Here is a 27138-nt window from a genome sequence, read left to right as displayed (position 1 = left end):
CACCAGCATACCTCTTGTCTGAGTCTGGTCATTTACACAAACAGTGAGCACAGAAACAAAAGTAGGAAACAATCTGAGTAAGACGAGACAGTGTGTAAGATTAAGGTCAAAGGGATCTAATGGCAGAAAATGAATATAAAATAATCCTAGTGATGTTTCATTACTGTGTAATGGTCTAAATTGTATGAATTGCTGTTTTCTTTACCCTAGAATGAACCATTTATATTCAGATACTTTATAATTACATCAGGAGCGGGTCCTCTCTACGGAGGCTGCTATGTTTTTTACAGTCGTCCAAACTGGACAAACGAAACACCTTTTGAGTTTTATGACAACTGACGACTACCACAGGTTCTCTTTTGTGTTTGGAAGGGGAGGGTGAGGTGAGGGGTATTCAGCTGTAACATGAAACTTCACCACTTAATGTCACTAAAGTCTACACACCGGACCTTTAAAACAACAGTCCGTTGCTGGTGTTGTCATTCTGAATGGGCACAATGGTTCATTCTACTCTCAGGTTCTCAGGTAGAGTGTTCCAGCAGCTTGGTGCATAAAAGCTCTCATTGACTCATTTATCCCAAAGGTTACATGTTTAACGCTGATTTAAGACTTCCTTATGGCCTGAGTTTATAAAAAACACACAAAGCAGTATCATCATATTCTCTCATATTAAAGTCTGTTTTTAAATGTATACATTGGTGACAGGGGATTGGCCGAATAAGGCAACAGATGGTAAGGGATGGAAAGTTACAAGTACAAAGAAGCACTATAGATGTGTTTCAAATCAGACTCTCACAGATGTTGCTGCAGTAAATGAAAAACCTCAAGGTAAAAATAACATAAGTCTCATACATTACTTTCAACTAATCTATTATTCCGTTTAAATTGTTATATTGAAATCTTTGGTGATAATTTGTTTAATAAAGTAATTGAACCTGATGTTTTACAGTATCAGGGATTAGTTATTGAATCTTTACTTTATATGTTTATTTTATTATTTATTATTATTATGGTGTTCTCATAACGTGGCCGTGAAATTCCCAATCGGACTAGTTCTATTGAAAACAGTCAGTCTCTGTGAAGTCCCCCTGCATTGACTGTCAGTCTCTGCTATTTATAAATACTCCAGGAAGTCAAGAGAGAATAAAGAGGTGCTGCAGAGTATTGCCGGAACATCTCCATTAACTGAATGTTTATTTCCTCATACCTAGAACTAGAGCATGTTGTTGGAAATTAGAGAAATCTGTTTATTCGCAGAGATATTTCTTCTGTTCCTCTGAACAGTGAGAATCTGATTAATTCCTATAAACAGTTTATTAAATAGTCACAAAAAGACATCTAACTCCATAAAATAAGACTCTGCAGTCTGCGTAAATCTCAAAGAGAAGGGCACTCCTTCAATGAACAAAGCCTCAGAAATAGGATGCCTGTATAGGGAAGTACTGCAGAGACATCAATGACTTCCTTTCTTGTCTGGCTGGAAAAAACATCTCCAACCAGAAAGATGAGTCCAGGCATCATCTTGAAAATGGGCAGTTGCATAAGGTCAAGCAAGTATTATGCACGTAGTGGCAGAACCAGTTCTCCACCAAGCACAATAAATACAGGTGAGACTGTCCCAGCCACCATCATCACTTGGACGGGATCTTCTGAAACCATGCTCCACTTCAGACTCAGCACCACACTGTGTGAGTACACACCTGACAGAGAAATAGAAGAAGAAGAATGTGGGGTTTGTTTCTGCTGTTTATTAAGAGGCTTGGAACGTTATTATTTCTGAGAGGAGTCGTTTCTCCTGAAGGAACTTTTGATCCACACAAAAAACCCTGATGGAGTGTTACAATATATTTCATACTTTCTGAAATAATCAACATTTTGTCAAAAAGTTTTCCCATTGAAATGAATGAATGAATTTTCTTTTACAACTAAACCTTTTTTGACTTTATAATGGTGGTCTATGGTGACGGGTTATGGAGGTTATTGGTAACTAGCCTGCTACCAGTTGGTTGTAAGCTGACTTCCCTTATTGACCTACTGCTGAAGAAAATGTTTTTCATCCATGTGCTTGCTGTTGCACCAGGGTTGTTAATGTGTTTTTGGCACAAATGATTAGTGTGTTCCATTTTTCCTCTTATTTATCTCGGAGTAGATTGTCTTTTTAAAAAATAAATCCAAACCTAATAATCTTTGAGATTTGAAGTAAATCACTTTGTAATTCACACTTATGTTTTTTTTCTGAGACATTTTGACACTTTGTTTCTTTTCCAGTGCTGGCAACAATATATTTGCTCCAGACAACAGGTAAACACATGAGAGAATGTGCTATGTGCTAATGTATGAATTTATTTTCTTTATGTGCCTTGGACACATTTCAATTTGTACTTTCATATCTGTTTTTCAATAGTCTCCACAGAGACTGTCATCACCTGTGACAATGGCGGCGATGTCCAATACTTGAGCTGTGGTATGAATTTTCTATATCCTAGTTTCCACAATGAATATTACACTTAATCTTGGAGGCCGCAATAAACTGACTCAGCTAGTGTCCAGGCATTGAAACAATGTGGATGGTGCACATTAACAATGGCCATTTATCTGCAAAGTTACTCAATGTCTATCACGAATGTCACAACCCTAATTTTTTTTTTCAATGCAAACGTCATCATAATAAAACATCTTATAACCTCATAAAATTATGACTTTTAAATTTTCTGCATGTTTGAACAATGTTTGAGAAACAATTTGGATTAATAGTTTATAGGTGACTATGTTTAAAAAAAGCTGAGAGGGTCTGTCTGTGTACAATAAGCATAAACTGATCTCTTTATAAGAACTCTCTGAATTCCTCCCCTGGTGTGTTAACAGATTTAGGAGTGATCCATGTGAAGGCAGCCCTGTACGGACGTTCAAACAAGAAGACCTGCAGTGAGGGCAGACCTCCGCAACAACTTGCAAATACAAATTGTTCTCAAAAGGGCGCTCTGAATGTCATCAAGGAGAGGTACATTTAAAACAACTAAATTAAACAGTTTTTCCCATGATGCAAAAATATATTTACATGTTCATCCTTATAAAGGACGAAGCACATCTGCTTCGGAATATAATAGTGTAACCAAGTGCTTTTATAAGAGTTGATAAACAGAGAGGTACTGTAGGAATGAGCAAAGTGAACAATTCCATTATGCGAATACGTACTCATGGTGGAAAGGCCCTTAAGCACCATACAGGCTGAAATAATGATGTGTATCGACTGCTTAGGGCGGGTCACAGGGGAGTTATGGTGGGAGACTACTTACACTTAAGCCCACAAAAGGAGTGAGTGAGTAATGATATGAATGTTGACGCACAATTTAAATGGTTCTGCTCATTGTGGTGGAGAATCTGAAGTCATCAATCTTCCAGGAAGTCAAGAGAGAATAAAGAGGTGCTGCAGAGTATTGCAGCAACATCTCCATTAACTGAATGTTTATTTCCTCATACCTAGAACTAGAGCATGTTGTTGCAAAATAAGAGAAATCTGTTTATTCGCAGAGATATTTCTTCTGTTCCTCTGAACAGTGAGAATCTGATTAATTCCTATAAACAGTTTATTAAATAGTCACAAAAAGACATCTAACTCCATAAGATAAGACTCTGCAGTCTGCATACATCTCAAAGAGAAGGGCACTCCTTCAATGAAGAAAGCCTCAGAAATAGGATGCCTGTATGGGGAAAGACTGCAGAGACATCAATGAGTTCCTTTCTTGTCTGGCTGGAAAAAACATCTCCAACCAGAAAGATGAGTCCAGGCATCATCTTGAAAATGGGCAGTTGCATAAGGTCAAGCAAGTATTATGCACGTAGTGGCAGAACCAGTTCTCCACCAAGCACAATAAATACAGGTGAGACTGTCCCAGCCACCAATTGATGCCCTTTGGGTTGTTAAAAAGGTGTGTTTGGGCTCATTGCCTACTGGCACCATTATCTCTTGATGAAATGCTTCATCACCAAAGCGCAGTGAATCCTGGGTAGGTTGGGCAGAGAAGGATCCACCTGCCTGAGTGGTATCTGTCATCTCACACCCTCCTGTGCTTTTGCTTTGTGCTGAAAACATGCTCTTCTCCTAAAGGTGTGATGGCAAGAAGACATGTGAGATAAAACCAAACCGTGCCTCTGATCCCTGCCAAGGAATCTACAAATATCTGGAGACCAACTACACCTGCGACCCAGCAAGTCAGTCTCACATCTGCATGAGAACCTATCAAAGCTGTAAATACGTTTGGGAGTGTGATGTCTAATGGGATTTGTGTTGCTTTAACAGTTCACATTGTTGCATGTGAGGGGTCTACGGCACAATTGTTCTGTGGTAAGACTAAAACCGGTTTTCTATTTTGCATTAATTATGGTCCATGGATGAGCTTTTTCTTTACTACTTTCTTTTTTGTCAGATCCAGGGCAGGTTATATTTGTGATTGGAGCTGACTACGGACGCCGTGACCAGACTACCTGCTCCTATATGCGGCCTGCATCTCAGCTTAGACGTGTTGACTGCTTCGGCTCCACTAAGAAAGTTGCTGACAGGTACAGTTGTTCAGCTTTCACTAAATAGAATATAATAATTTGCAGATGGAGAGACTTTTACAACAGATATGAAAATTCATCACCTCCAAAACACATCTGTTCCTCTGCATCCACAGCTGTAACGGGAAAAACAGCTGTTCTGTCTTTGCAAGAAACAAAGTGCTTGGAGACCCCTGTGGAGGCATTTACAAGTACCTGGAGGTGGCTTACCGGTGTGAATGTAAGTAGCTGTGTCTAGAGAGACTATAATACAACTGTGTGGTGAGGAAAAAAAAGTGGTTCAATAGCTGAATGATTGTTCTTCATTTAATATTTTTTTTCTTTTGCAGATCCTGTGGTCACTCCTCAGTAGTAAACTGTAAAAAAATTACATCATCACAATAAACATATGCTGAATAAAATAAATGTGCCACCGTCTGAGTATACTACAATACCAACATGGTTGTAAGAGGTTATTGCAATACATTTAATTTAGCACTTTGATCAACTCTGGTTGTTAATTGTGCTTTATAAATAAATTTGACACGAACAGGACATAAAGCCCTGAACAAGAAAAAATCTGAACTAGTCTTTTAAGTGGGATGCAAAACAAGTATTCATATTAGTAGGCAGGTTTACATGTAGACACTTTAATATGCTTAAAATGCCCACTAATAAAGAAATAAATGTCTTTAGAAATGTAGAACAGAAGACTATTCGATCAGAAGCACACAAATCTGCTGCTCAGGAAGCGATGCAGTTTATGACTGTTTGGAAGAAGTGTGTGGTTACAATGGAAGGGACAAAACTAAAATCACGCTCCGTATACAGCACATAGCTCCTCCAAGGACAAACAATCCTAAATCTGCACCAAAGATTTAATGGATCCAGCTGTTTGTGCCTAATCCTGTTGACAAAACACATTTGAAATATTGTATAATGAGTGAAAACAGAAGAAGAGTTTATTAAGCCTCATACAGACATGAACTGCTGCTGCTTAGAGGGAAAATACCAGGTGTTGATAAACAGCTTTACAAATCCTTTAGTAATGTGAATATCAATGCTCGGTATACAGTAAGTTGTTGTCAGTTTGTCAATAATACAAAAATAAGAGTATTCAGACAATGTCTGAACTAATCAAGCTTTATGTTAGAGGCAAAAGGACTTTGTCTGTAATTATAATGCATGTGGTTCAAAAAGCTGTACATTAATCATACATGTTTAAATTCAAGAGGTGATGCTTCCAGGATTTCCTGAGCTCCCTGAAGTTAAAGCATGTAGGGTGAATTCAGGTAATCTGGGATATTGGGTAGTGTGGGACATCTAAACTTCAATCTGATTATTATTACTTTTACTAAAAGTTAGCATGGAAATAACATGACTTCATGGGGGTGGTGTTACAGACAGGGGAGGGTTAAATGTCAATTATAAGCCCCAATCAGCAAATTACTGAATGAATAATTTTTTTTTTTCAAGCTGTAGAATGAATTTTAATTGATTTGATAAAAAATGTGATACAGCTTTAACAGAATGTTTTTAATTATTGTAAAGTTTATTTATTTAGGCTTGGGAAAATTGACTTTTATATTTTAATATAAATTAATGATATTTCTAGGAAGACATATGTTCAGCTTTTTTATAATGCTTTTTAAAATGTCATTTTCCAAGATCATCAAATTCAGGCAGCTAACACTAATAGCACCAATAGCTGTGTTACGTCTCCTTTGAGTATGATATCACCATTCTTTCTTCTGGTGTGGTTAGAAAACAATTGCAATCAAAGTTGTCAAAAAACAAAAAACAAATTCACCCTACATTTTTTTCATGTTGTAAATGTGCCTCTGTGTGTAATCAGATTTGTGAATGTGAAAAAGAATCTCTTACATGTGTACATGGATCTACACATTTGTACTTTGAATGTGTGTAAACAGATTTCCAAATGTGTAGTAAAAAAAAAAACTTCAAATCTGTTTTTAAAATCTGTGTGTGTATAATCGAATTTGGAAATATGTACAAAAACCGTGGGTGTGCGCTATTGGATTTGTACACAAATAAATATATGCAAATACAAATTAAGGATCCATGTGTTTAATCAGATTGGAAAATGTGTAAAGAAAATATCCTGAAATATGTATCCAGATTTGCAAGTGTATTTATATCTGTAAATCTGATCTGTGAAAACATAAACAGAGATTAATGGCTACCGCAGCTTAGTGGTATTAAGGCTTTAGCTGCTGAAAAGACAAATGTCGACACGTCTTTTGCGGATTGCTGCGCATTTGCGGCTCTGCCACAGCAGATGTGTAGCAAATTTCGCGTGTAAAAAAACATATTGAGCAGAAACTGATGACTTGTCAGTATTTTCAGCTCTTGAGGCAAAATACTAAGCCATTAATCTCTCTATATTTTTACAGATATTAATACACTTGCAAATCTGAATACTTATTTGAATATATTTTCTTTACACATTTTCAAACGATGACACACAAACAAATTCTGAATATGTATTTGCAGATATTTATTTACAAATGTACAAATCCAATAACACACATGGATTCTGAATAAATATTTTCAAATTTTCCTTTGTATAGATTTGCAAATCCGATTACACTCACACACATTTTAAATACAGACATCGCAGGTTATCAACAGCACGACTACCAGACGACGGTCAAATTGCTGATGTCGTTGAAGGAGAGGTCAGTCTTCGACGGGTAGACGACCTTCAGGTTCCCGTCTTGGTCGACGGTTCGGACCTGCTGGACGATCAGTTCGCTGGAGGCCTTGTCGCTGGCCTCCGCCGGCTCGGTGGGGCCTTCCCCTTCCACGTCTGACCCCGCCTCCTCCCGATGATCTGCTGTGAACTTGTTTAACTCTGCCATTTTCTGAGATGAAACAGAAAACAGTCTTTAAACGCCCGTGTGAGGTTTGGGTTTTCTTGCCTCTATAAGACTGTAACACTAATTTTCTCCGTGTTCTGGATACATTGCATTTGATTTCATTGCATTTCTGAGATCTAGGTCCAAAATAGTGAACAGTGTGAATGAATTAGTATGGACATGTATATCTAGTTATATTGATTGGAATGAATTTAGTTTTTTCTGTGCACCCCCATGTCAATTAAGCATTTAGGACAAAAATGCTTTGTAGTGTGAGCAGTACTGCAGAACTCTAACACTGTGTATTCTGCTTATAAGGTTGCGTATGTGGGGAACTCACTTCTTCTCATCAGTTCACTCTAAATCTTTTCTCTTTATACTTGTCAGTGTGGGAAGGCAATGAAACTATACTCAGCACATAAATAGAGGAATATCAGTGTCATTAGAGAAACTGCAACACATCCACTAATGAGCTTTTAGATGACATCTGCTCTTGCTCTAACTGCAGCAGAGTATCAACATCTTAGGGTAAGTCCTGCTTTTCATAAGCTTCTTTCCATTTCCTTAAAATGATGCACGAAGCCCTGTTCAGACAGGTAATAACATCCGTCATGAGAAATCCAATCACAAGTGGACAGCATTAAGTTCGTCTGTGTCTCCTGCTCTATATGAAAATGAAGAATGTGGCCACATGTGTCCCATTCCGCCCCCACAATGTGGTCTGAGTGATCAGATCTCAAGACGACAAACACATTTTCTTCTGGAAGCTGCAATGAAAACCAAAATTTCCTCTTGTGGTTTCTTTACTGAACACCAGACGTTCCTCTAGCACCACCCTCTGTCAAAAGACTACACTGCAAATCTGATGAGCTCAGATTCACTTCCACACTTTGTACCGATGTTGCCTTTGTCCAAGTTGTACCAAGGTGTTTATGTCAAACTCAGTCTTTAATGAGGAGAGGAAGGAGAGAGAGAGCGAGAGAGTAAAGGAGAAGCTTACTACGATCAGAGCGTCCATAATGTCTTTACAGGTCTGAAGGCTGGTTGAACTTGTCACTTCCAAAAACAACTCTTTGGTAGTCTTCTTGATCTGTAAAGTACAATCACATGATCCTGTTATTCATTTTATTATATCATGAAAAGACACTGACAGGTTTGGGGCAACACTAAAAATATGTGGCACATAAGGCAAGCATATACATGCATATGTATGTATATAATAAAATATTGTCAGTTTTCCCTCTGTATGAACGTATTAAACTTGAAACCCTCTTTAAGGGGGAGGCCCTCTTATGATAGACAGGAAGAAAACACACACACACACCTTGGTGTTCTCACTGTTGGTAATAGGTGGGAATGAGATGACGTGTCCCTCTGCGTCAACTAGGCAGGGATAGAATGGTTTTCCTTGCAAAAGCTGCAGGTATCTGTAAAAAAAAGACATAGCTGACAGACTGGCTGACAGAGACAAGAGCATAAAAAGAAATACTCCCCAGCTCTGGCAGGCCTGGAAGCCGTCACACACAGTTAAGATTCATTGATTTGGCAGGTTTCAAGCCGTTTTCAGACATGTCCTGAGGAGGACTTCTGGAGAATTGGGTCTGGACAGAATCCGCAGTTTGCTTATCACAGTGGGAGGTCTCTGCTCAGTCGTGCAGCAGGCAGAGGCAGGATGTAACATATTAATTCCACTGCAGAGATCACGTGATTTTGTTTATGGCACGTTGACACCGGCATCAGCTCTTATCACCACAAAGTGTCTTCTACGTGTGTGACACTGCTTTTTCACCCAGAGATAATTGTTTCCTTTTTTTTTTGCGTCTGTTGCGTGTTAGAAGCGTCACCAACTCCCCCACTTGATCTCAGAGAATCCAGCAGTGGATCCCCTGGCGTGTCCGCACATCGACTCCTCCAGGACGTTCTGTGGACTTTATACGAGGGATCCAAGTAGAGAAAGTCTCCAACATCTCCAGAGGCTCTCACTCCAACATTTGCGTTCACATAAACACGTCCTCCGCATAAACTACCGAGGATCTCTGAAGTTCAGTGCATGTCTGAAAGTAGCTTTAGTGTTTAAAGCACTGAAGTGAAGATGATTTCATGAGTCATGTCAAATATCACTGGCAACTACTTTAATACCACTGACAGATCAATAATGTTAAATAGGTTTCTATTAAATACATAGTGATTAGATATACCTGCAGAATAAATATGCTTGATTAATAAGCTTGTGATTCCTTACAGTGCGTTTAGGTTATTGGGTTTATAACTACTGCTGAGAAACATTGTGTGTCATACTGTCGGTTGTACTTACTTGTGGAGGCCAGTTACATTCTGTCGTTTCTTCTGCTTCCTCAGTTCCTCTGCTTCGAGGTGAAGGTGTCTCATCAGCTCGACCGCCGTCATCTCCTTCCGGCCCAGTGATACAATCTAACAGACATTATCTTCTTGAGTGACAATCACAATGCACCACGCTGCAACTTAAACACAGGAACCAGCAGACATTTCTTTCTGTCACTAAAATTCTTTGTTTATTTGATTTGATTTCTCGAAACTGGATTGAACACTTAAAATAATGAACTAGTATTTCTGCATCTGCGTACCTTTAGCTGGGTGGGGGGTTTGACGTCATATGTCAGTGGACCTTTGAGAAGCTGCACATCATGAGTTGCAATGGTTGCCGTGGTCCGTTTACCACACAAATCGTCGTGAAGCTTTGTCTAGAAAAACAACAGGGAAGTCTTTTTGGTTTACGTTATTGTCAACATGGTCTGCTCTCCCACTGTGTGAAGGTCTTGACCTTACCTGAGCCACGAGGAACCGTTTGAGAGAATTCCCAGACTTTAGGTTCATGCCTCGGACCACGCAGCACACCAAGTAGGGCCGAACATCCTTAACTTCCGCCATCACTTTAACCGTCAGTGCTGTGGGCGCGTCCGAAACATGGAGAACCCTCACCACCATCTTGTTCAGTTCTTCCACCTCATCAGGTTCCTCTGCCACCTTTTCCTTTTTCTTCCTCTGCTGCTGCTGCTTTTTCTTTTTATCTGCGTTGCGTCCGCCCTCCGCATCACCTGCATCCTCTCCCTGTCTCCCTTTTCCTCTGAGGTAGTCGAGGATCGACTTGGTCTGGCAACCATTGACCATCTTTTCAAGGCGTTTGTCGTTCAGCTTGTTGCCTTTGAAGTTGATCTCCTTCAGCTTGGGGCAGTCGCTCAGATCAAACGGGATTTCCTTCAGCTTGTTTCCAGAGAGATCCAGAACCTGGGAAGACAGGCAAGAAGAGGGCAAGACCTAAGTACCAACCGCACATTGGGTTTAGCACCATGTGAGGATAAACAACAGCAGACCAGAGAATATTTCTTTTAAGCGTGCCTGGATACATTACTTTCCAGCAGGGGTGTGTCAAAGGAACTTTGGGGGGCCCAGGCAAAAAAATTAGGGGGGCCCTATACAATTGTTGCTGTTAACAAAGGTAAGCTAGGGCTTTCGCTTTTTTCCAAAAATCAAGGTCGAACGGTATCTGACTTACTTTACTGATAGGTCAAGAGGGCATGCAATGGGTCAAGCTGATGGTGAGCACCCTCTGCTGGATCACACGGCAAACTATTTCAGACGGTCTGATGCACTTCAGGATGGTATATTTTGAATTTGGTCATTACAGTTTCAGGGCTGTACAGTACGATGTACTTTTCGCACATCCTTTCCAGTTTGCACTGAATTAATGTATCACTGTATCACCCTGTGATACAGTTAAATGTGTGTGCGTGTGTGATGCCAGGGTTTGTGTACTTGCTTGTGTCTGCATCGATGACACATTGCTATTCTACTTGGTAGCTTTAGTGTCTAATGTGAGTAAAACCATGTCTCCACCTGCGTAGACTCAATACATCAAACACCAACAAGGTGGTTCTCCCTGAAAGGGCCAGTAGGTGGTATGCACAATCAGACATTCCCATGTTTGTTTTCAATTCTCGTATTAGTGATTTTAACCAGTATTAATAATCACCCCTCCCAGGTTTGAATAAATGCTGAGATTTAGAATAAAAAGTGACAGCCCTACAGGGGCCTCCTCTCAGATTGGGGCCCAATGTAACACCCTGCATTGCCTGCCCTGCTTTCCAGTCACTGGTGTGGGCTTACCCACCAAACTGTGTTTAAAGATCTTACAGTTTATGGAATACATTGTATATTACCACATGTAAATCATCGTCAGCTACAATTAAAGCTATTCAACAAAACCAGAGACAGCTCCTCTTGGATTCGGCGTCACACTGATGCACCCAGGAAAGAGTGGGGATGTGATCTTTGGCCCACCTTCAGAGCAGACAGCTTGTGGACATCTCCGCTCAGCTCCTCGATGGAGTTGTCGGAGGCCACCAGGGAGCTGAGGAGGTCCAGCCGCTCCGAGTAGAGGTCCGCGGGGAAGCGGGTGATGCGGTTCTTGGAGACGTTGATGGTGGAGAGCTTGGTGCAGCGGCTCAGGCCGGCGGGCAGGACCTCCAGGCTGTTGCAGCTCACGTTGAGGGTGTTCAGCTCGCTCAGCTGGGTGATGCCCTCCGGTAGAACCTGCAGGTTGTTGACCGACAGGTCCAGGACCTTCAGGGACCCGAGGAGGCCGATGGCATCCGGGCAGGAGGCGAGTTTGTTCCTGCACAGGATGAGGCTCTGTAGGTGGGTCAGCCTCCGGATCTCCTCGTGGATCTCTGTCAGACTCGGACACTGGCTCACCTCCAGGTAGTTGAGCAGGGTGAGGGAGTAGATGGACGAGGTGAGTCCGCCATGAGAGGAAATCCTCGTGTCCACACCGGGACCCTGTAAAACCAGCTCACGCCTCTTCTCTGTCGCAGCTTTCTGTATCTCTGGCCAGGTCTCCATGTCATCCATGCTGCCTCACTCCAGTGACTCTGGTGAACACTGAGGGCTACGAGACTTCCGCTTTCCATTTTCAAAATAAAAAACGATCCCTTCAGTAAGTGTGATGAGAATGACTATCACCCGGAGAATCCTTTAATTACAGCATTATTGGCTTTTGAAAGTCCCTTTGTAACTTTACTTTTAGTATGTTTTTAGTATGAAAGGAAAATTATACATTAAATTGTTTATTTACAAATGTGCATGTTCAAATTTTCATGTAGATAAATAAATATTAGAAAAACGTTATGTTAGAATTATATTCAACATAAATATAGAGAGAAAAGAGAAGAAAAAGGGCTGAACAGTTTCTTATTGCTAATTGAAAGGTTTATTGTACATTTGATAACAGTTTTGATACTTTTTACTTGTTTGTTAAATTCATATAGAAATCCTGTGGAATCATAGTATTGTTTGTCGTTCTCCCCTTATGGTGTGAAATGTACCATGCAGAGTCAATGAGTTTAGAATGAAGTCAATGACACAAACAACACAAACAGTAAACTAAAGGGATTTGAGAGCACCGTTATACGTTTTACCTTTATTTTGGTAACCAGTTTTTTTACTTCCTGTGCTATCATCGCCTGATTGGTAGTTAAGGTGTCGCTGACACAGAGGAACAGGAAGTAGTGGTGAAAACGTATAAAACAACGTGTCCTGAGAGTTGATCTCTATCACCACGGAGGTAAAGTGCAGCTACAAGCAAAGGTAACCAGAGGTGTGAGTGACTCCAAGAAAAATAAGCAATTATGTCCAAAACCACCAATAAAACTACATCACCCACAACCCCCCGCGACAGGTGAAACACCCTCCACTGCGCGTGTCCGCAGGAGTTGTTGTCAGCGGTGGTTATGGAGATGAGACGGGACCACGAGCTGACAACTGCTCGGTGATGTCCGCGGACAGATTTCTGTCAAACACACGCAAGGACGCGTCTCTCTAGTCCAAAGTGTTGATCGACAACAGGTAGGACGAGGTGTGTGCGAGCTGTCAGGACGTGCACTGGATTTACATCGGTTCAGAACAGCTGATAAAGACAGCTGCTGTAAGACTAGCTGTGTTAGCAGCAGTGAAGTGTTAGTAGCTGTTAGCTAATGTCCGCTCATGTAAACAAGGATGGAAACTATGTTTTAGTGAAGGAGCTGGTGTTTGTCACCTTTGTGGACAGTTTATATTCTCTACAGAGAACCATACACCACACTGTCCTGTTCACTGAACATATTCTCTGTCTTATGTGCATTTTGATGGTAAACTAACAAATAAATGACATACATTCACTACACTAATAATAATGACTAACGTTAATAATAACAATGATAATAATAAACTCTATTTTTATAGCACCTTTGTAAAGTGCTTTACAAGTTCAAGCTGAAACATTTAAATCAAACTATAAGAAACAATAAAAAGGAATTTGAAGATCAGGCAACATTACAGTACAGATGCAGAAATAAAAAATGGTAAAGATGAGTCAAGAGTAAAAGCAAGATAAAATATTAAACTAGTTGATGATGACACAAAGTGGAAAGAGGACACCTACATGAATGAGTCTCAAAGAGAGATTATAAAAGAGGATAAGGAGTTTGCCAGACGGATCTCCTCAGGGAGAGTGTTCCACAGAGTGGGAGCTCTGACAGAAAAGACCCGGTCACCTCTGGTCCTCAGCCAGGACTGTGGAATAGTGAGCAGGGCCCTCTCTGAGGATCCTCAGGTCAAGACCAGGGACATAAGGCCTCAAAAGATCAGAATTGCAATCATCCAAATGAGAGGAAATAAAGACGTGAATCTGGTTTCTTCTGGATAAAAGCATGCCATCTTCCTGAGCTTACAGTCATTGGTTATTTGATCAGAATCAGTAGGGGTTCAATCAGTTGGTTTAAACTGACTCTGTATTCTGCAGACGTCCATGAAAATATGGACGTTCCCAGCACCTTAAAAAGAGGAGACCTGCATCTCAGCATCATCTTTGTGTTCATCGCTGTGACTAATTGAATTTCTTTGCATCTTCAGAAATTTAATATAAGATATGAAAATAAAAACATTTCTTGTTTGTTGCTTCAGAGGGATGCCCAGGAAAATAGGATTCATTGTGGTCAACTCATCAAGTCATGAGGACAACTTCACTGCCAAGGAGCTCATGGTCCACGCTCCCACAGCCACTGGCTGGAGATCCAGCAGGTAAATACAGCGCTTCACTTTCAAAAGCAGGTTACACTCATTCATGGCAACTTTATGTCTTTGTAATCTTTTCTTAGATTACTCCTGAATAAAGAAAATGACTAAACTCAACTTTATGTGAATCAAATATTCTGCAGGCTGTGTTCTTACCCTCAACACGTCACCCTCCAGCTGGTGGAGAGAAGTCGGGTGAGGAAGCTGCAGCTTCTCGCCCACCAGTACCTGATCCCAGCTAAGGTGGAGTTCCACATTGGAGACTCCCTCCCTAAAACCAGCTCTCCAGGGTTCCCACGGCAGCTTCGCAGACTTGGGTGGGTCAGCAGACTGAGTCCTGCTCAGTTTTCTCTTGTTTCCTCCATTGCATTTTTTAACTAGAAGTGTGAGGCTAGATGTGGAGGGGATTGGAATTTTGCTGTTGTTGTAGTTCAAATGATCAAATGACCTGTGTAGTCTGCTGTCTCTTTCTGGAAACGACTTTAAATGATGAAAAATAATGTAGTGCTTTAGTTTTGTACCACAGCAGATGAGTTGAACTGAGAGCAACACTTCACTCTCACCACAGGTATGTGCCTCTGTCAGACAATGAGAAGACAGGCTTCATAGCTCGGGAGCTGAAGTCAGTCTACGTAGATGCGGTTGGAACTTTCCTGAGAATAACCTTTCATAAGAACCACGTCAACAGTAACAATCAACACAACCAGGTACTATGATAAACTGTGGCAATGAACCTACACCACAGTCACTGCCTGTAACTTAAGCTTGGTACGGAAGATGGATGCAAACTATGAACAGCTCTGATTATTGTGGGTCGTGAAAAATAAACGTGTTTTCACTGCTTTATTAGATGCTCATGAGAATGAATTACCTGAAACCATATTGCCACACTTCACAAGTTGTATTTGCAGCAGTGCTGAAATAATGAGTCATAATCATTCATTAGAAAACTAATTCATATTTTGTATTCACCATAAGGCTGGTTTTAATCTGTTTTCTCACCACTGTAAACAATTCCCATGAATAGACCTACAGTAAAACAACATTACATTACATTATAACATCAGTATGTCCCACAGCCTACATTGTCTGTTCCGAGTCCCATTTGTTCATGCTTAAGATTTAAATATTTAAAAACAGGTCACAAATATATTGAGTAATGTTTAAACCAGACTCAATATATTCCCTGAAACAGTTTAAATTAAACTACTGTGCCCTTATTCATTGTAATTTAGGATCACTGCAATGATGTGGCTCCGTGTTTTTAATAGTTTTGACTAACAACTAAGGTTTATAGCAAAGATGATTATGTTTTTGACAATACTTGTGAGATGGATCAGTTCATTGATGATTTTGATCTTTTCATCGGATTTGTTGATAGTGACAAAAACCATGAGAACCATTTTCAGTGAAATGACTCCACCGTGAACCTCCCAGTACTCACCCATTAATCACACACATTGATTTTGGATTTTCTCTCTGTTTTCTTCAACCACCCCACCAACATCTTGTTTATGATTTCAGGTTGCTTTGGTTGCCATTAATGTGCTGGGAGATTCTTTGGATGGCAATGCTTTTGACACAATTGTAAGTGAGCACAAACACTACTCTCCTCACCTGTCAACCACCACTGAATGCACATCTGCACAAAGGCAGTAGGTGGTGCTGTTGCATTGGGATTTTTGTGAAACCTTGCTTTTTCATCTGTCACTCAGAAACTGCTGGATTGAAGTTTCATCATCCTTTCACTGACACCACAGAACGTGTCAAATGTGCACTTTTCTTTAGGTTATTTTTCATAAAACCTGTTTTTCTGCTCTGGTGCATTTTCTTTCACAATCATACTGCTGGGGAGGGACAAACTTGTTTGAATACTTTCCCACTTTTTTGTCAATATAATTGACAACCCATTGCAATACCCCTTAATTATGTGAAATGTGAAATTCGTTAGAGAGTTGTTGACTCAGTGTAAGTGTAGATTAGATAGCACCATAGAGAGAATGTATTGATCACGTTATATTCTTTAGATGTCTTTGGAGAGACCTATATAAAGTAAGTGTAAACATATGTACACTATATGAATACATGTTTACCTGAATGGTGTGTGTGTGTGTTTGTGTGTGTGTGTGTGTGTGTGTGTGTGTGTGTGTGTGTGTGTGTGTGTGTGTGTGTGTGTGTGTGTATATGTGTCAGGAATGTGGTAATGAGACAGAAAGGGACGGCAGTATGTAATCACACAGGAGGCCTTTAGTTAGCCAGTGTAATCAGATAGTTCTGCAGACGGACAGCTCCTGGAGGAGAGAGAGCACCTTAAAACAGACAGACACACACATGCACACACTTATACACACAGAAATAGAGATACAGGAAGACAGGGACACACACTCACAGATTCCAGTGAACAAGCTGTGCTTTGTTGCCCCACGAATCCGACTCTGAGCACCTCCACCGGTGCTCTTGCGTGGAGGTTCCGCTCCATCTCCTATATCTGCGTCATGGGTGGATACAGAGAGCGTAAATATTTTCTGCATTAAAGGTTCAGTTCGTAGAATTCAGTGACATCTAGTGGTGAAGTTTCATTTTGCAGCTGAACACCCCTCACCTCACCCTCCCCCTCCCCCTCCCCCTCCCCCTCCAAACATGAAAGAGAACCTGTGGTAGCCTTCAGTTGTCATAAAAACTCAAAAGGTTTTTAGTCTGGATGACTATAAAACATGGTGGCCTCCGTAGAGAGGACCAGCTCCTAAATTAAAGTAAAGTAAATCTATCGGTCTTTGGGAATTCTTCAGCCTTAAAAAATATGATAGTTGATGGAAAGCAGAGGCATTCTAGTTGACACAAGAGTGTGACATGGCAGAGTAATAAGCCCAATGTTTTGACTTGGCGACGTAGGAAAAAGCCCAAGTGTCTATGTAATGCTTGACAGTGTGGCAGTGGACCAGCATACACATTATCTAAATGGAATGCAGCCATCACTGATTGTATTGTTTTCACCAGTGCTTTTGATCAAAACTCCATCTAGTGAAATGCTCAAACCTCGACTGTCATAAGAGTCTCTTTCTTCCCCCCCCCCCCCCCCCCCCCCCCCCCCCTTCTCCAGCTATCATTCAAGAAGTGATTCACTGACCATTTAACAAACCTGCTGGCTGAAAGTTACTTGAAAGATTAGATTCGATTAGATTCGAACTTTATTGTCATTGCACATTTCACAAGTACAAAGCAACGAAATGCAAGGTTAACACACAGTTAAAGCGAATATTATATTACCCCATAGCTACGCACTTTTTTTCAACATTAAAACCTTTGAGAGGTGGCTCATCACATGTTTACACTCTGGTGTACTGGCCAATGGGAATGCAGGGAAAAATCCTGTTGGGCCTCTTCATTGGTTGTTATGTTTACCGACCCATAGCTACCCTCTGTGTGCCTCTCATTTGGCATGCTCATGAGATCGCACTGTGTGCATGTTCCAGGAAATGACTCATAACCAAGACAATGCACATTAACAGTGTAGACTAATTCACTAAGTAGTGTATCAACATGTGGTTAGCCCACATGGACATAACCTGAGCCCCACTCCTCCTTCAGTCAGTAGTTTAAACCTTTTATTCGCTTGCTTTTTCTCCTCTATATTTCAGTTTGTAATTCCAGGAAGGATAAATACACACTGTAAGATAGGATTCCTTTACCAGCTTGCTCCAAGATTACAGTACCAGTACCATATACAATAGAATAAAACAATAAAGTATTAAAGAATCTAAGGGAAAATACAATATCAAATACATACAGAGTGACTGCTGAATCTTTGCCTAATAGGAAGTAGTCATGACAATGATAATAGCCCTAATATGTATTTCAGTGTAGTAAGTAATTGCTATGAATGTAATACGATGCTAAACATGGTAATATTGCACATGAATAGTAATAGTGCACATGAAAAAAAGGTAACATTGCACACAAGTTTATAGTATTGCTTTTGTTTCTACTTATTACTTAATGATTGGGTTTTGACTGAGTGAATATAGTTGGCTTACTGCCACCATAAGGTCCAGGGATATTTTTGGTGAAGTCTTTCCAGCTGATACTCATATATGCAAAAGCGTTATGATCAGTTTTAGGTGAAGGTAAAGTTAATTGTCATCTTAAAATAAATGGGATTAGACATCAGTGGCCAGGTCTATTAGAGCACAGCATTACAAGAGTACTGTATATGTGCACGTGTGAGTAATTTGTCCATCTGTTTACCCCCAGCCAAGCAGAGAGCAGCTGATCGAACACTACCTCAATTCTACTCAGCAGGAAGCTGCCTTGGAGACAACCTTCATGGGGTGAGGCCAGGCCATTGAACCCTGGTTTCTTTGTCTTGTGACAATAACATTGTTCAACAAAGCCATTTAGTGTGGAAGCCAACCAAGCCATTCAAGGTCACTTGCATTCGAAGACAATGCAGGTGGCCGCCCGTGCAAAGAGGAAAACACATTTCGAAATAAGCTTTTTTGGCTTTAATGTATCAACCCCCTTGGGACGCTTCACCTCAGGGTCTCTCTCCCTGGGGGGTCAGTCCATGTTTTTCTCCTTTGATCAGGAATTGCACAACAAAAGCCCATTCGAATGATAAGGACATTTATTTGACGCTGGCATTTTCTAAAATGAATTTATCCACTAAGTCAGCGACTCTGTTTTCAACATTCAACATGTTTTACCATAAACACAACAGAACAGTGTCCTTTTTGCTTAATGCTTTTAATCTTTAATGTTTTTCTATATCTTTGAGTTCAGTCTCACAACCAGCAAATATGAGTCATTCTCCCCCTTTGACGACCTGGCCTTCGAAATGTACCAGGACCCCGAAGTTGCTCAACTCATCCGTCTCATGGACCAACAGAAGCAGGACATGGTGCAGCAGGAGAAATACGAGCAGGCCAAATATCTGAGACAGGCCATCGCTGACCTGCAAAAGGTACCGTAGCTGCTGGGCGACTCTGACACCAAATATTTACTTACATGCCTGAGCAAAATACCCCAGGAAGGATGTGTTCTTACTCCAGTGACGGTATTTCACCGTCTTTGTGCATTTCTAATGGACCGAAAAAATCTTCAACAGATAAAAAAGTACTTCACATTTCTCACTTGTGCACAAATTAAACAAACAAGATACGACCTGTTAATGAATGAGCTTGAGAAGTTTAATTTTTAACATTTGACAAAGTGAAGGTAGTTCCCTCCCAGCTCTACGGCTCCCTGCTGTCCAAATGAAGAGCTGCAGCCATTGAGTTGATCCAGCTATTTGAACAGCAGCATTTTAAGGACAGGGTGGTGGTATTTATCTACGGCAGTTACATTGTATTGTTAATGGGGTTTAGAGAATGTGTCTGTTTGAGGACAAACAAGTACACGCCAAACACACACACACACACACACACACACACACACACACACACACAGACACACACACACACATTACATTGAATTATATATTGATTTCCTGGAGACTTAAACCCTAGTTACTATTTGCCTCACCCTAACTCTTACCCTAATCTAACCTAACCTTGACCTAAATCTTAATGTTAACCCCAAAACTAGTTTTCTAAATAACATTTAATGATTTACGTTATGGAGACTTGCTTTTTGTCCCTATAAAGAAGACAAGTCCACATAATGTTACTCTGAAAACAGATTTAGGTCTACACAATTTTTACAGATAAAAAAGGTACTTCACATTTCTCACTTTGCTCGAATTAAACAAACAAAATACGACCTGTCAATGAATGAGCTTGAGAACTTTAATTTCAACATTTGGCAAAGTGAAGGTAGTTCCCTCCCAGCTCTGCAGCTCCCTGCTGTCCAAATGAAGAGCTGCAGCCATTGAGTTGATCAAGCTATTTGAAAACAGCAGCATTTTAAGGTCAAGGCGTTAATATTTATTGAGCCAAAACCAGATGATGATATCAGGTCCTGATATCGTCATCTGGTTTTTCTCTTGCAAATCTTAACTTTGTTAATCTTATTTTCTTTCTCCTTTTCTAAAATCATCCTGTTTAATTTCACCTCTGTTTGTAACAGTAGTTGTTAAACATTGTTCAGATTCCTGTTACCAACCCTCTTTGTATACCGTGTTTCCATGGTGATCATGAATTCTTAATAAGCTCGACAGCTGACGGTCCTTGGGTAGCGTCTTTCCCACACCCAACTACTGGCCTTTCTGTAACCAGATAACACACACACACCAGCACCTTGTTAGCATGGCATATTAGCATTGTAGACAAAGCAGTTGCCAAGGTGGTCATGCTGAAAATCCCTTGTCATCGCCCCCTCAGGATATCAGGGGATGGTTCATAGTGATGATACGTGATATCTCCAAACAAAGAGAGGTGACAGGACAGAGGGCCAGGTATTGGTCAGCTGTGTTTCTTCCACCTCATTCAGTCCACCCTCATCGAGTAGGGATTCAGAAATCAGAGAGGGATCCTTGCTGGAAATCCAGCTGCCATGGACGTTGCCCCAACAGTTCTGTGCAGAAGAGAGGAATCACAAGGCACTGCAGCTGAGACTGTGTCGCTTGGCACCTGGTTAGCAACTTAATTCAGCTAAATGGAATTTCCTCACAAAGAAATTACGAGTTTGAGTTACTGGAAGTTACTGTCAAATTTCCACTCAGTAAAGCTCGATGATTCACCATGTGGCACACTCACTTTTATTTCCCTCCAGGGATAAATGATTGTGTGTGAAACAGAAATGCCCATGTCATGTTCAAGTCGTTGCCAGAAAGCAGCTCCTCTGTGATTTAAAGGTTAAATCTGGTTTATTTCATCTTGAATTATCTTGGATATTATACTGGTACAATAACATTGTGATCACCAAAGAAGTTGGTGAGATTTGAGAACAAGGTGACAACAGTACACTGAAGTCAAAGGTGGAAAACTGTGAGGGTTCAGACAATCAGGTCGTGAACAAGCTCTCGATTTAGCCTGAATATCTAAGTGACTTTATTTTAAAGCAAAATAAAGGCTGAAAATGAGTACACCTTAAATAATTATCTCTCATTGAATAGGAAAACTATGCAGGACTACAGACAGTATAAAAGGTCTAAAAAGAACCAGATGAGGACCTGTAAAAAGTGATTAATGGTAACAACTCAGCGTGTGAGTAGTGTTGTTACTTTACCTCTTGTTTCTCTCTAAAATACATACAATCCTTAAACTTGAGACAGCACTGTGGGACGAACCTCATTTACATTGACATCGAGTTTGACTCCAAGCTCAGAAAAAGAGGATGGAAAAAGCAAAAACAATAACATTGGTGCATACTAATAAACAGTTTCACAACCTACCTGAATAAAAGCAATTTAAGAAAACTAGTTAAAAACACAGTTATATGAGACATTACAGTTGAAATAATGTGGCTCAAAAATGACAAAAATTCCGTTATGTAAAAGAATTACAACTGGAATGTTTAACATCAAATTCTTTTCTTTACCTGAGTCGGCACACAAGATTATCAATGTGAGATTTGAGTTTAAGTTTACTATCAATTCAGATGCCGAAAACATTTGTATACTGCAATTCTCCCAATCATAAAAATGTTTGAGGTTTACATTTCTAAATAATTGTAGTTTATAGATCTGGCTCTAAGATCATGTATTTTGTTTTGTCTGCATTCTATAATTGTCTTAAATCTTTAAGAGCAGCTTCCTGAATGTTAGATGTTTTTGTTATTTCTTTATTAATTTTCAACTTTTTCAACTTTTTCAACTAAAAAAGACAATCAACACTTTTGAAAGAAAAGGAGAGGAGAGAACAGAACAGTCAAAAAAACTGACAAGACAAATATGGTCATTATACATTTATACACATATTTTCTGTATGGAAGCAAAGCAAAGTTCAGTAGCCCGAGCAGGCAGTCAGAGTTTCATAAAGGCTTCCATTGCTCTTAGAAAGACAACACCCTTATTTTTGCATAGGAGGTCTGTGCTGTTTCCTGTTCAGTAGGATGCATTTCTTTGCTATGCATGATATTATAGAAAACCTTTTGTAGCTGGAGGGTCTATTGTTCTGATGCTTGAGGGCCTGTCTGATTGTCTGACTGCTCGTGTCTCTTACGCCATTAGACTTTTTCTCAGCAATATCCCCTTGGAAAAAAATCAAATATGATATGAAAGGGTATAATCTTAAAACAAAACACATTCTGTTAAAACTGTTAAAACCAAGCAGGCTAATGAACAGTGTTAATACTGTATTTTTCTAATTGTAAAAATAATAGTTCTCAATGCAGTTGATCTATGAGCAGGAGCTCTACTCACTCCTCCAAGATATTTAGAGAAAATAAACATACAGTGAAAGCCTATAGGGTCACTGCAGAGCTGCATTAACCTTTACATGTCCTGGGCTCTTCCAGGTGGGGGAGCGCTTGGCTCGATATGATGTGGAGAAGCAATGTGCCATAGATAAGGAAGACTATGACCTGGCCAAGAAGAAGAAGGAGCTGATGGAGGAGTACAGGAGGAGTGTCTATCAGCAGCTGGAGGAATACAACCTGTTGGACAAGACAATGGTCCGTTACCAGCTGGTGAAATGGGATGAATCTTTTGGATTATGTATAATGTGCAGTTCAATGCAGGTCTGATTGTGAGGTTTTCTGCCTAAATGAGCTGTTCTGTCCACTCTTTCACCAGATCGCAATGGCAATGGATCCACCCTCTCTTCACGATCCTCCCTCTCTGCTGCCTTCTCCAGGTCACTCTTCAGTCCCGGCCAAGCCCCTTGTGTCCACAGACACATTTAAGAAGGAGAAAAAAGCGAATACACCTCAGAAACAGCAGTCAGCCACAAAGGCTGCTGTCCTCAAAACAAGCTGCCAACATGACAACCCCAGCACCCCCTCTGCTATACCCAAGTTAGATGTAAGTGTAAATCTCTACGCTGCATTTAAACATATCCAACACCAGAAGACACGTAAAACACTTGTCCATGGTCGGTGTTGCAAACCCCGTCTTTGCCAACGAATGATCCAGTTGTTGACAGCTGGACTTGTAGCTTGATCTGCTTGAATGAACTTGTTTATAGTGAGTTATAATCTAACCCACTGTAGCAGTTTGGGAACACGTGTCCAGCGTTAAGCCTCTGTAGTGTTGGAACACAGCATACAGGGATATTGTGACCAGAGGGGCCTTTTATGCGTTACTCACCACCTATTTAGACCGGCCCTACCACAGGTTTAGGTTTCACTATTTAATTAAAGTGCAACAGTCGGCTGACTCCGGCGGCTGACAACCTGGCGTCATAGCAGGGCTTTGAGCCTTCCACGAGGCAACAGGGTGCCAGTTGGCCCGGGGGCACAGGAGACAGTGCTGGCTGGATAGAACTTGGTATTGCATAGAGGGGAGTCTACATTAATTTTAATCACGATGTTGCACAATTGGCCTGTTCGCTGATCTCATGCTAGTGAGAGTTAGTGAAAAGATCAGGGATAAAGGTGATGAATTTTTCAAAAGGATGGACAGGCTTGAAAGTGTAGATCAGTTTTCTCTGAGCTTTCTGGCTTCCTCCCAAAGTGCAAGGTCATGTAGACTGGGATTAGGTTAATTTGAGACTCTTAATTGTTTGTTTCTATATATTGACCCTGTGATATATTGGCGATCTGTCCAAAGCGTAGCCCACCTCTCGCCCAGTCAGCTGGGATTGGCTCCAGTTCCCCCAGCGAACCTCAAAAGGATAAGAGGAGTAGATAATGAATGGATGAATGGAAAAGTAAAGTTTACATGATCATATGCATAAAACTTATATTCCAAGCTTCAAATACTAATGGTGTTGTCTTGTTATGACAGTCGACCAGTTCGCCTTATGATGAGAGGCCACTGCCAACCCATCAGAGGAAAGAGCAGCCAGTGGAGACCATCCGGAGTCCCGCGGAGCAGCAACCCCCCGAACCTCACACTCAAAGGAGCCCACTGAACTCTGAGATGAGCGCAGAGCTTGAGCCCCAGAGAGAGGCTGGCCTTTCAATAGATGTTTATGGAGAAAGTGTGGTAAGAAAAAGAAAGGGGGGAAAACATGGCAAGTTATGCCACCTCAGGTTTTCCTCTGAGGTTCTGTAAGTTGAATTAGCTCTTCTGTGTCCATGTCTTTATTCTTCTCTATCTCTTTCTAAAAAAGCAATTTTCTGTGCACTGACTATTTCATGCACCTGTAATCTTGTGGCACTTGTCAGGTGGATGGTGGAACTCTGTGCCAAGGTATTTATTTTTAAAAGCATAGCCTGCCAGTGGTTTTATCAGAGGTTCTTTGCTGAAAACAGTTCCCTGCAGCTGCTGGAAACTGTGTTGCTGAGAGTGGAATTTGTGGCCGTAAAACCGAAGCAATCAACTAACAAAAGGATGAATGTCGTGCAGAGCTGAGGGGACCTGCAGAGTCAGATGATCATCCTATCTTTGCCACACTGCACACGAGTCATTTGTTATATTGATAATATTTAAAATGCAGATCTCTATCTGTAAAAGGCCGGTCAACAGGATAACAGCTGTGAAAACTGCTTTGTAAGAACGTAGATAAATACTGCATGATTAAAATGATCAGAGTGCTTCGAGGTAAGTAATACAGGCGTAAATTATGTAAAGTTGAGGTGAATTAAAACTAAATTTACAGGACTAGGTAGCAGCAGATGGATAAAAACTGTAGTGTATGAATAAATATATATGCAGCAGATAAATATATACACAAATTATGTTAACAGTTAAGGTGAAGGAACTGTGATATCTTTTGTCCTCCATTTTCTTCCAGGTGGCTTTGGCATATTCCAAAAGCTGGCTCCACAGAGAAAATGCTCTGCTGGCTGTGCACAAGAGGCTTTTGGAGGTATCACCCACCACCCCCAAGGAGGAGCTGAGAAAGATGATAAGAGCTGCAGTCTTCCTGGCGAAGAAGGCCCTCCAGGATAAAGTATCATCGGTGAATCATTCTTTAAAGATAATTGTGAAAGCTGTGAAAGCTCCAGTTAATTATTAATTATTAAGTGCTTTTTTGTTGATATTCAGAGTTTTGGAACAATTTAGGGCGAAGACAGGAAGACATACACCCAAAATAGGGAAAACCAAACAAACCCTGACAAAAACAAAATAAACAAAACACAACATGGAGGCCGAAAAGGAACAAGTGACAGTGTATCTTCAAGGGTCATCATAGATATTATCAGAAACAGCCAACTAACAGTGACTGTACCTTGAGCTTTCCGACCATGCTAGACAAGACAGACCCCTCAGAAGGACCTGGGCACCGTCATCCCTAATGTAGTCCCAGAAGGGGTTCCAGATAATGAAAAACTTGAATTGTTTGTCCCTCAGTGAGAAGCTTAAGTTCCGTAACTTTTCAGATCAAATGGGAAATTTGGGTGCCAATGTCCAGTATCTAAGGATCTAATCTGATATCCCTGCTGGTGCCAAACAATATCACCTTAATTGGCTTCAGTGAGTAGGGGACAAGGTTCCCTGCTGTGAACTCTCAGGATGCAGAAAACAGGTCCGAGTGGCAGTGTTTAAGAAAAATAACATAAATTTCCTGAAATACCAGAAATCATGTATAAGCGAACAATCAATAATATAGTGAAAATATGAACCCTCAACAATTCTCCACTTACTACATATTTTGAAAGCAAAGGCTTATCCCTAACTCCTATCAAGGAGCAGTGGATATATTTGCTTGGCCACTATCAACATTCTCCATAAATCATGTTCTCTGGATTCCTGTTACAGAACAGAACTAACATTCAAGTTTTTAAAATATAAGCACACAATCACACATGCAAACGCGTAACAATGTTCCCCCTGTACCATGTGCAAGCCCAGCTCCCTCTCCCAGAGCTGGCTTCCTTAAACAAACAGTTTTGACAAGGATGGCCTTGTAACCTCCCTGGAAGTCATCTGCAGCTTGTATGAAATGGGTAGTGCCGCAATAATTCTCCTGATTTATTTCCTTTGCCACACCGATAAATAGAATGATCCAGTAAGTAGTTAACTGTTTTGTGTCTTCACAAAAGTGCTTCAGTTCTAGTTCATGTTTAACACAACTCTTCTCTGGCTTCTTCAGGCTGCATGTCACACAGTTACATCCTGGGTCCAAATGTAGTCCAGGGTGTTTTATTTCTTTGCACTTCTGAATTTACCCAGTAAACTGAAATGTATACATACACTGATAATATGCTGGTAATAGAAACAAGTTATCGTCCACTGTCAGGTTTAAATGTCTCATTAGCTTGTAACTAAGTCAAAAAACCTGCTCCAACAGGTTCCATTGTCCATCAGCATTCTCCAACCAACTTGAATTGAACATTGCTTAGTCCTGCTAGCTGACACCACCCTGGTGCAAGCTGTTTCTTAGAAAGTCTTCTAAGTTTTGAGTTATATGTCCACTGCCTGTCTCTTCAGGTTCTCCAGGCCTCCTTCAAGCTGCTGCGGCTAATACTGAGCCAGCTGATCCCAGGTCTGGGCTTAGGCCAGTCTGAGGTGATCTACTGCATTGAGCAGACCTGGCCCAACCTGCTGGCCAGAACTGGAGACTCTGCCAGCCGCCTCCGGGCCATGGTCACTGCCTTCATACAGGTAGTGTAACAATCTGGAATTGAATTGTTTATTTGGCACCATGTT

General features: G+C 40.7%; 3 protein-coding genes across 5 annotated transcripts in view; 2 read left to right on the top strand and 1 right to left on the bottom strand.

Moving 5' to 3' along the window:
- The first annotated feature begins 1569 nt into the window (after positions 1 to 1569).
- Positions 1570 to 4965, top strand: LOC109630726 (L-rhamnose-binding lectin SML-like). The gene is made up of 9 exons (XM_020089051.2): positions 1570 to 1688; positions 2269 to 2301; positions 2405 to 2464; positions 2866 to 3001; positions 4109 to 4212; positions 4301 to 4345; positions 4428 to 4560; positions 4677 to 4780; positions 4890 to 4965. Exons 1-9 carry the CDS (start codon positions 1658 to 1660, stop codon positions 4910 to 4912), a joined length of 669 nt encoding a protein of 222 aa, XP_019944610.2. The 5' UTR covers positions 1570 to 1657; the 3' UTR covers positions 4913 to 4965.
- A 506-nt stretch (positions 4966 to 5471) lies between these two features.
- lrrc47 (leucine rich repeat containing 47) lies at positions 5472 to 12356 on the bottom strand. The gene is made up of 7 exons (XM_020089045.2): positions 11736 to 12356; positions 10224 to 10682; positions 10022 to 10138; positions 9733 to 9848; positions 8743 to 8845; positions 8419 to 8508; positions 5472 to 7424 (listed from the first exon to the last, which is right to left on the bottom strand). Exons 1-7 carry the CDS (start codon positions 12303 to 12305, stop codon positions 7197 to 7199), a joined length of 1683 nt encoding a protein of 560 aa, XP_019944604.2. The 5' UTR covers positions 12306 to 12356; the 3' UTR covers positions 5472 to 7196.
- Positions 12357 to 13138: 782 nt separating this feature from the next.
- The window catches only part of cep104 (centrosomal protein 104), a 37760-nt gene continuing 23760 nt past the window's right edge, over positions 13139 to 27138 (top strand). For 2 of the 3 annotated variants that reach the window (XM_020089040.2, XM_069526325.1), the window contains exons 1-12: positions 13168 to 13308; positions 14394 to 14510; positions 14648 to 14821; positions 15073 to 15211; positions 16029 to 16091; positions 18756 to 18832; positions 19284 to 19464; positions 22899 to 23054; positions 23176 to 23403; positions 24328 to 24528; positions 25280 to 25447; positions 26920 to 27093. In XM_020089040.2, the coding sequence (XP_019944599.1) occupies positions 14398 to 14510; positions 14648 to 14821; positions 15073 to 15211; positions 16029 to 16091; positions 18756 to 18832; positions 19284 to 19464; positions 22899 to 23054; positions 23176 to 23403; positions 24328 to 24528; positions 25280 to 25447; positions 26920 to 27093 (1674 nt within the window). In that variant the 5' untranslated portion in view covers positions 13168 to 13308; positions 14394 to 14397. Of the gene's footprint in view, positions 13309 to 14393; positions 14511 to 14647; positions 14822 to 15072; positions 15212 to 16028; positions 16092 to 18755; positions 18833 to 19283; positions 19465 to 22898; positions 23055 to 23175; positions 23404 to 24327; positions 24529 to 25279; positions 25448 to 26919; positions 27094 to 27138 lie in introns of all 3 variants that reach the window. The other variant, XM_020089039.2, reaches the window with a different exon arrangement.

The sequence above is a fragment of the Paralichthys olivaceus genome, chromosome 6 (assembly GCF_024713975.1).
Source record: "Paralichthys olivaceus isolate ysfri-2021 chromosome 6, ASM2471397v2, whole genome shotgun sequence".
Taxonomy (NCBI): domain Eukaryota; kingdom Metazoa; phylum Chordata; class Actinopteri; order Pleuronectiformes; family Paralichthyidae; genus Paralichthys; species Paralichthys olivaceus.
The sequence above is the reverse complement of the archived record's forward strand: the minus strand, read 5'-3'. Positions and strand labels throughout refer to the sequence as shown.

Excerpts from the sequence above, each read along its gene's own strand:
- lrrc47 (XM_020089045.2), bottom strand. The coding sequence starts at position 12,305 with ATGGATGACATGGAGACCTGGCCAGAGATACAGAAAGCTGCGACAGAG. Across the intron at positions 9,849-10,021 it reads AACCCCCCACCCAGCTAAAG|ATTGTATCACTGGGCCGGAA; the intron begins GTACGCAGATGC and ends AATGTCTGTTAG. Across the intron at positions 8,846-9,732 it reads AATGTAACTGGCCTCCACAA|ATACCTGCAGCTTTTGCAAG; the intron begins GTAAGTACAACC and ends TTTTTTTTACAG.
- LOC109630726 (XM_020089051.2), top strand. The coding sequence starts at position 1,658 with ATGCTCCACTTCAGACTCAGCACCACACTGT. Across the intron at positions 1,689-2,268 it reads CAGACTCAGCACCACACTGT|TGCTGGCAACAATATATTTG; the intron begins GTGAGTACACAC and ends TTTCTTTTCCAG. Across the intron at positions 3,002-4,108 it reads CTGAATGTCATCAAGGAGAG|GTGTGATGGCAAGAAGACAT; the intron begins GTACATTTAAAA and ends CTTCTCCTAAAG.